Here is a 9,213-nt window from a genome sequence, read left to right as displayed (position 1 = left end):
AAATTGTCAACTACCTTTTGCTGTTGCCGTAATATGAAAACAATACCTTTTAATCTGGTCTATTTGTGTCAGTACAGCATTCACCACACGAATAGCATCTGAAGGCTCTGTGCCTGCCTTGAAGGCACTGCGGGCTGCTGTGAGGCTTTCCACCTACAGGAAACCAAACCAATCAACCAAAACAAGAACAACAAAATCACCAAACACCAAAAAAACCCTGAAAGATCGCACTTTTGGAGTCCTGGCAGCGAACAGGTAACTCATGCAATACACCTCCAGATCCCCATATACCTGCTATCTAAAACTCCATCTTCAAAATCTTTTGTTAAGTAGGAATTTCCAGGGAGAAAGAAAGGCATGTCAAGGAAGCAAAGTGTAGTGAGGGAAATTCCTGTTTAGAAAGCAGAATGGAGGCTGGTTTTCATTTTAAATTTTGGAAGTGGAAGAAATGGGACACACCACCAGAATAATGAATAGGTTGAATTTAAGAGTGAGCTTCCCCACAGGAACTCCAACATGACAAAGTTAGTAAGGTACATGCTTACTGAGCTGCTAATGTATGCAAGTTTGAAGAAAATCTAACGGCAGTGAACAGAACCTCTAAAACTCATGTTTTTTAGCGCTTTACAAAAAATGGAAGAGTGCAAATGATACAAATCTGGGCTACTTTGAAGTTTAAAACAGTATTCCACTTGTAAACATACAAAGCAAGGGAAATTCCACCAAGAAAGGTTTCAAGTAATTTTCAGCTGGAATTTGCCTGCTAAGTCATACTACATTCCTTCCAAACATCTCCAATCTGCAGGAATTAAGACTAAAATTCACTCATCTGCACAGTTATGTAGCTTACAAAATAGCATAAATGTGCTTTTATTGTTCTTTATGAATGAGCACTATTGCAGCTCCTTCCCATCAATTTCCTTTCTTCTAAATTTTATGTACAACAATGCTGTTGGAATCATACCTCATCAATCAGTACAAATACAAGAGCATCTCTGTCATCAACTAACTCTTGGATCTTCTGGAACATCTTGGTTACAAGCTTGCCACTCTAGAAAGACAGCATATGCATATGTTTAACTATTTCCTTACCACACAACTTTCTAAGGCTTATAATATTTAAAAGTGTAAATACCTGGGTTTTAAAACAACTTTCTAATGTAACTTCTCTTTAAGCATTCTCAAACACATTAGTTATTCTGAGCAATCTCTGGTGTGCATACTTAGGAAAAAAGCTCAACAGAATAATTACAGTGTAATTTCTAAAACACAAAGTTTATTTTATTAGCTGCATCAATACATACCTCAGAAAACCATTTAGAGAAAAGGCTATGGCTGTTTATCTCAATTAACTGTCCATATCTATACCTAAAGTATGAAAAGAAAAAGAAGTATCAACTCAATTGTAAATAAAATCAGTGATATCCTTAACTTCTGTAAGTCTCATTCCTGACATTCTGACCCTGGAATTCTGTGAATTAGTACTTTAAATTACTCACCTTTCAAAACACAATACATGTTTTATCAGTATTATTTTTGTTGCTGGAAATTGTCATGTTGCTGAAAATGTAACTAGAATTCTGTACATTAAATTGCTATTAGAATTTCTTCATTAGAACAGGGTAAAAGTTCCCATGACAATTGCCTCATTCTTCTCTTTGTGTAAGATTTTCTTCAGTATAGCAAGAAGTGACAAACTATCTCAACCACACATTATACAGCACATGATTTTCACACATTCAGCTTGGGCTAGAGTCAGATCATGACAATAATTACGCATTATTTAGGCTACACCTTGTAATTTATATAACATTTATTTTTTTTTATATAAATTTGTTAAGTTGCTATGAACTTTAAGGCTATTTCTTGTAACCTGTCTGATATACAAACTGACCTCTGTAGATTGTGGCATTCAGACAATCTAAGTACAAAAGAAATTAGTTTAAAAATTGCTACCTAATAAAACCAGGCTCTATCAAACATGAAGATACAAAACCCAAAATACTCTTTGATCTTTTGCCCTTTAATCTTCATTGATGTACAATGTGAGCAAAAATTTCTGTACTGCCACTGGAATTTCTTTAACACACCTGGGCACAAATAATTACACATTTTAAAAGGCACTGAAAACCCTAATCAGTCTAGCAGATTAATTTTATTGCTAGTCTGGTGCTCTACAAAAAAGAAGACACATTAGCACTAGGTACAAGTTATTTGAAATCAAATATGAAATATATACTTGGGCTAGTGAAAAAGAACAACTAAGTCTAGTAAGCTAAAGTGAAAAATTTCCAAAAAATTATCACCTGTATGACAGTCGAATTGTCAGTTTCTGAGCCAATGCTTTACAGAGAGAAGTTTTCCCAGTTCCAGGAGGGCCTGGTTTGAAATCAGATCCAAACATTACACAGAGTCTGCATGAGACTGTTAATGACATCGTACAGCTTTTTAACTATTTCATTACCGCACTAATTGTAGAGTAAAAACACAGCAGACAATGATTGTGTACGCCAGAGTATTTTGAGAAAATTGCTTACTTGACTGCCATCTCAGAGCAGAGGTTTTATTTTATACACTTTTCAATTATTAGTGTAGTTAGTGTAACAGTTTGTACGCAGATACCATGAAGTTAAAACACTCAACAGCCAGAGAAGCAAAGTGTATCACCCCAGCAGGGCTAATGCTTATCAGCATTCTCTGTCATCAGTGCTATGCTTAAACTTGTATCTTCCTGAAACATACTCTTCTAACATGGAAAACAGAAACATATCATGATCAGTTTGATCAGCTGCCCACTTTCCCAGAAATTTCTTCCTTGGGGCAACCCAGATCATCTTGGGAACTATAATCTGGGACAAATCTTCTGGATCTGACTTAATACACTGTGGAAGAGACACAAAGACTTTCACCAAACAGTTAAGTACAAGCACAGTTAATAGGGTATGAGTCGGAAATAAAGCCTTTCAAACAAAAACATCCTGAAGCTTCTAAATTGACAGTTGTAACTGAAGTACAATCAACAGGTATTTCCACATGACCTTTTATTTTTGAATACCAGTCTTGATGACAAAATCAATGCAAGACACATTTTGTAAGAAAATGGATTCAGTTCATGCTAATCTTGTTTGGGGTATAACCTCCACAGTAAGCTGAAGGACTGACTGAAAATTTCAGCTTCACTGAAATAATAGTAACTAAACTAGCAAGAGCTGGCAATAGAACACAGTGTCAACAACACAACACACAGATTGATTTCACTGTTTCCTCAAAGCTTTTATAAAGCTCTAACTAACAAAATATTTAGTACTGTGATAGAAGTTTAACTGAGATATGCCTCCTAATATCTTCAGTATCTGCACTATTTTTGGTCTTAATGTAAAAATGCAACAATATCACTTAAAAATTAAAATTAAGAAATCCATGGTTGTCACCCCACTGTAAACTTTAGAATTTAAATTCATGCAAAACATAGTACATGTGAGCATTGATTTGACTCTGACATTACATTTCATCTAAATTTGTACTATTGAAGGAATACTTCTCTGCTGCTTTCTTGTCACCTCATTTCACTACACAGGACTGCAATACAAGTCTTTCCAGAAGGAAAGTATAAACTGATGTCCAATGAATCTACTTGGTTTAAAACAAATCATTTTTACCGTGCAGCAAAACAACTCTGTTCCACGATATCAGGTTACTGTCAACATTTTTGTCGGAAAATAATAATGTTGTCGTCACATAATCGAGTAACTAATTGAAGAGGACAAAAAGAAAGACACAAATTAGAGACATAACACCAAATACAACTGCAAATAGAATCAATCTCTAATGATGTCTATTTTGTACTCATAACAACAACAACAAAAAAAAGAGCTCATGTCTTTTACTCATAAGCAAATTTATTTCTGCAAATAAATTTCTGTCCTGCCCTCAAGAATAAGAATTGTACTCAGCACAAATGTAGTTCTGGACCTTTTAAATGAATAAATTAAATGCTTTAAGGAAAGGAAATTGATTTCATTTTCCATTGTCCCATGTACTGTGTATCTATAAAACACAAGCCCAAGCACAGAGACTCGAAGACTCAAACTCTGGGTCCTGTTCAGATGTTGTACAGCTATACATTTGTTCAGTTTGTTGTAGTCAGTCCACCAAACAAAGCATTTCCTGTCACATTTCATTTCCTTTTTACTGAAGCATTTGTATCAGCTGTTGCAAGGAATTTGTAGATTATTCATCCTTCCAAATAAGTGAAGTTGCACGTATTTCCCAGAATGCTTGCTTCTAAAAATACTGCAGCTTCATTTTAGATTTATCTAGAGTTAAGAAGTAGAGAACTCCTTCAACAAAATGAACTTCAGGTGTGACTCTGTAGTGACTTTTACCTATAATAACACGTGATACCACATTATCTTCTGTTGCTCTTACCTGTAACCAGCTTTTGATCCCTACGTGTTAACGGGACAATACAATGGTGCTCCTGCAATATCTCATGCTAGAGATGGAGTAATTACACAACAGCAAAAACAACTGAACTTAATCCACATATTTTTCAAAATTCTATCGACACTGAAAATTCACAGCAACCATTTCAGAGTCTGTAGAACCCAACCATGCTCAGACATTTCCATGGTTTAAAAAATGAAGATTTATCACAATTTTAAAGACGTAGTTCTAGATTTAGTTATTAAAAGCAACCACTTCTTTCTACCCATATACACTGACACTCAACAGTGATCAGCTTGCTGTTATTTAGTACACCATCAGGTCTAATTAAATAGTCTTGTCATTTCACAGATGACTTGGAAAGCTGTTCCATAAATTTGACAAATGTGTATGTATTAATTGACATTTATCTTATAAATGAAGAAGTACAATCACTGGAATGTTTTGCTTTTCTATATTTGGTTATAAAGGCTTAAGCGAGAATATTGTGTCTATGGTATAATGATAAGGTAATGAATTAATTAATTGTGTCCAAGAATTTCAGTTAGAAGCTGAATTGAACTATTTGTGGGTTTTATTTGCATCACAATTACTAAATTTCTGGTTACAGTATTACTGTTCTACAAGCTCTGGCAGTTACCAGCACAACCTCTGATGAATGCACAGGATCTTTAAGCTAGAAAATGACCCCATGGAACTGTTCTGTTTCTTTCCAATGTCTTACCAGCATTCAAATGGCAGGGCACTCAGCTCTGGTCAAATCATTGAATGTGTATTTACACAAACAGTAACAGTGCTGGCTGACATTAGTGCCAAGCTCATTAACTGTTTAGCCGCTGCCAGAAACAAAGTTAAACTCCCATTCCCTTCTGCTCAGCCTGCACCTGTATCTCCATAGGACGCAGCAAACTTCAAACAGACTTCATTTCGGCTTTTACTTCTCCTCGAGCTATCTTAATTGTTATTCATTTCCAACTTACGTTTGATTTTACTTCAGTGTCATAGATAAGACTTTCCCAAAGGCCGTGGAATTCAGCTGCAAAAGCAATATATTATATACCTGTTTAGGATAAATCAGTCTGGAAACTTGTAACTCATCATTGCAGCACAAAACACAAAACTGTTGAGCATTTTAGTTATGCTCAACTAAAATGAAGAATTACGAACAGATATATGAAAACAAGTAAAGCATCTGTGGGGAAAAAAAAAGAGTTATTTTTCTCAAAATGCAAACACCACTTTCTAACAGACAAATTCAGCAGTTCCCCAGCTTCTATTTCCTCGAATAATTGCGATGAGAAATTGTTAATTTCTTAACATGAAATAAAAAATATCGTTCCTTCCATCCTTAGTAGAGGATGGACTTACATTTCACCAAGAGAGCAATGAAAAGTTGTGGTAGGAGGAGGGTTCTAAGACAAATTTATCATTCAACTTTGTTTTTTTTTTTTTTGAAACATCAAGATGTAGAGCATGTACCAGAATAATGCATAAAAAACTAAAGTTGTCATTTGAGTATCTATCATTCCCAGCTGTTGGCTTCTAACTTGCAGCGTAGAAAGCAAAAAAAGACAGAACAACTATAAACCACAAAATTGTGACAATAATGTCAATGTATCAGATTTAATTCTTCCTGAAAACAAATGTAATGGGTAGTTAGGCATTTCACAACATGGAAAGAGTAGGAAATGTTTCAGAATTAACTGTCTCCTGAGCTTAAGCTCACACCTGTGCTTCTTCTTCCTGGCAGGGAAGCCAACTTCCCCAAGCATAGGCAGGTCTTGCTCTATCACAGAGAAAAGCCTTGTATTTCCTCTCCAGAAAGCAAGGACTAAATCTCTTTACTTTGTTTGTCTGTTTCATATGTAAGAGCAGTACTGTCTTGGGGGCTGGAAGCCAGCAGTGAGGTCTGGAAAATGAATATTTAAAGTGATGAGTGTCTTGTGGGTCTTCAAGTTAAATAAAATTTGTAATGTCACCACCAGGGTTAAAAACTTGCATGCTTCTGATTATGACTATATGTTTTAAACCATAAGACCAGTTATCTCCTCACATCCACAAGTATTACAGAAATAAATGATGTTTAGCAGCAGTTCAGTCAAAACCACAAAGAAAAAGGTCCACATATATTTGTTCTATAGACAAACAACAAATACAAATACTACCTTTAACAGGTAACTATAAACACTTTTAGCCTTTGTAATATTTTCTTTCATTGTTCTAGAGCTTCCAGAAATGTCACACAGGTACCTGCTGGTAGCACCCAGTGGTGAGCTGCAGTGATATCCTCATTCTCTTCTTCCAGGTTTTCAGAGGTTGGTCCTCCTTCATTCAGATGAAAAATATGAAGAGAAAGACTGCTTTTGCTCAGGTCAATAGGCTAGAATGAACATAAAAAGACTTGTAATCTGTCATATTTCTCATTCAAAGCTAGTTGAACAAAGGAAAGTTACAGTTCTCAGCTGGCATTTATCTCTGAAGCCTACTACCTCTGTTTCAGACCTTACTAAGTGGTATAAAAAAGATTTAGCCGCCTTTTCCTAGTTATACTAGTCAGCCTAAGAAGAGATACTACATCATCCTACAGACTTTGTCTTGCTTATGCCCTTGGCGTACCACCAGTCTACCTACAATCAGTTCAGGGGCACATGAACAGAGCTGCACATTCTTGACTGGGAATACCTGTCTGTCCTTCAGTTTCAGCTCCGTATCCACAATCGACACAGACTGCACGTTGTTGTTAAGGAAAGGGTCGTCGAACTCTGTCCACTTGTAATCACCAAACACAATGTTGTGTCTGTTCAACAGCTTTAAGACACTCATCCTAATATCCTCTTTCTTGGCCGCACTAAAAAGAAAGAAACATCATTACTTCATGGCATTGACATTTATAAGGAAATTTGAATTAGTGTTGGAATGCATTATTTCATACACGAAGCCTTCATGGAAAACAGCTTCCATCTTACACACACCAAAAAAACCAACCAAATAACCAAACAAAAAACCCCCAACCTTAAAAACCAACCAACACAAAAAAACCCCCGAAACCACTCAACCCTCCTCCAACATTCTGCACGAAAAAAGAACCTGTCAGATTCAGCCTGTTTGCAAAAGCAACAAGCTGGATAGTTGTTTTTAATTTGTGCATTAAAAGACAATCCAAATAATACTATTTGCTCTGTTTGAGGTCCTATGAGGGGATACTGAATGAGACAGCTAGAAGACTTCAAGAATGAAAAGCAGTTATACAATCTGTGTTTCTTTCAGCAGGAAAACCAGAAAAACTCAGAGCCAAGCTACAGACCGAATTTGGTAAGCTTAGCTTGGAAGCTGCATTATACTTTCAGGACAGCTGAAACATCCGGATGGGGACATAATATAAGGAGAATTCCAGAAGAGACAAAAACTACAGGGAAAGCAGTATTATTTGAAGATTTAACTTAATTTTGCAATTTCAATAATCTAAAACCAGTGCAAATTCTCAGTTCTCTGTAAGGCTAGCAAAAATACCACAGTGGATATTTTACACCTTGATTTTCCTAACATCTTGAACATGCTCTCCCATATCATCCAGATATCCAAAGTGGTAGGATAAGAACTGGATAAATGGACAAGGTGGGTTGGACTGTCCAGCTCAGAGGGCTGTGATTAGTACGAAGATTAAGCAGAGCTGTCAGTAACTTGGGTGGGGAAAGGTAGTGTGGTGCTGTTAGCATTGGGACCAGCACTGTTTTTGCATCCTTGACAATGGGATGGAAAGGAACTGCATCAAGTTTATGGATAACACCAAAGCAGGGAGAGCTGTCAGTATTCTGAACAGGGAGGGACTGCTGCTCAGAGGGACCTCTGCAAGTTGGCAATATGGTTTGACTGGAAAATTTTGACGTTCAACGAAGGTAAACATGAAATCTTAGCTCTCCATCCACTGCCCAGATAACAGAACAGATCAGAGTCCAAGTGGATGAAATGCAGTTTTGCAGAAAAGGGCCCAGGGGTACTGGTGGACGAGTTGGCAATAAGTCAGCAGTGTGCCCCTTCTACAAATGAGGGCAACCTTATTTTAGGCTGTGCTACAAAGACTGCACATTTTAGGGAAAGCAACTGTTTCCATTTGCTGCTGGCTTTGTAAGACCACATCTGGAGTACTGTGTGCAGTTTTGAGCTCCGACATAAAAAGACAAGGATAAACTGGGGCAAACCCAGAACGCGGTTGATTATGAGACTGGATGACATGACACACAAGGTGAGACTGCGAGAAGTGTATTTGTTCAATCTTAGGAAGAGACACAGGTGTGGAAAACCCCTGGGAGAGCACAGAGAAGGCAGAGCTGGGTGCCACAGGCTCTTGCAGGCGCACAGAACGAGGCCGAGAGGAAACAGGCACAAGTCACAGCAAGTAACGCTCCGATCAGAGACCTGCTCGACTTCTGGTGAACTTCCACATGGATCTGAACGCTGTCACAGACGTTTGGGAGCGCTCGCTTCAAATCTCCAGCGGCGTCATCCATCTTTCTCGCTCCTAAGGGAAAAGCGATACCGAAGAGAAGAGACTTCCAGCGACTGCTACACGCTCACGGCACGGACAGCCCTTTCCCGGTGCCCCGTCGACGTGCACACCGCCCACCGCAAGGACCGGGTACGCGACCGGGACCGGGATCGGGACTTTCCTCCCTCAGGAGAGGGCGACGAGCCGCCTCGGGATACGCCGCGAGCGCAGTCGCACGTACGGGCGGGCGGGCTGCTCCCGCCTCAGCGCCGGGGGGGGGG

The 9,213-nt window shown here is 38.1% G+C and overlaps 1 protein-coding gene across 2 annotated transcripts in view; it reads right to left on the bottom strand.

Moving 5' to 3' along the window:
• Positions 1-9,213, bottom strand: part of TRIP13 (thyroid hormone receptor interactor 13) — a 12,311-nt gene extending 3,098 nt beyond the window's left edge. Inside the window, exons 1-10 of one of the 2 annotated variants that reach the window (XM_008637113.2) lie at positions 9,174-9,213; positions 8,863-8,965; positions 7,129-7,294; positions 6,697-6,826; positions 5,427-5,482; positions 3,660-3,750; positions 2,307-2,379; positions 1,305-1,368; positions 965-1,051; positions 47-153 (exon numbers count right to left, since the gene is read on the bottom strand). In XM_008637113.2, coding sequence (XP_008635335.1) covers positions 47-153; positions 965-1,051; positions 1,305-1,368; positions 2,307-2,379; positions 3,660-3,750; positions 5,427-5,482; positions 6,697-6,826; positions 7,129-7,294; positions 8,863-8,954 — 866 coding nt within the window. In that variant the 5' untranslated portion in view covers positions 8,955-8,965; positions 9,174-9,213. Of the gene's footprint in view, positions 1-46; positions 154-964; positions 1,052-1,304; positions 1,369-2,306; positions 2,380-3,659; positions 3,751-5,426; positions 5,483-6,696; positions 6,827-7,128; positions 7,295-8,862 lie in introns of both variants that reach the window. The other variant, XM_017738626.1, reaches the window with a different exon arrangement.

This window comes from Corvus brachyrhynchos, unplaced genomic scaffold (genome assembly GCF_000691975.1).
Source record: "Corvus brachyrhynchos isolate BGI_N302 unplaced genomic scaffold, ASM69197v1 scaffold146, whole genome shotgun sequence".
Lineage (NCBI taxonomy): Eukaryota > Metazoa > Chordata > Aves > Passeriformes > Corvidae > Corvus > Corvus brachyrhynchos.
Note: the sequence above shows the minus strand (reverse complement) of the source record. Positions and strands in the feature narration are given on the sequence as shown.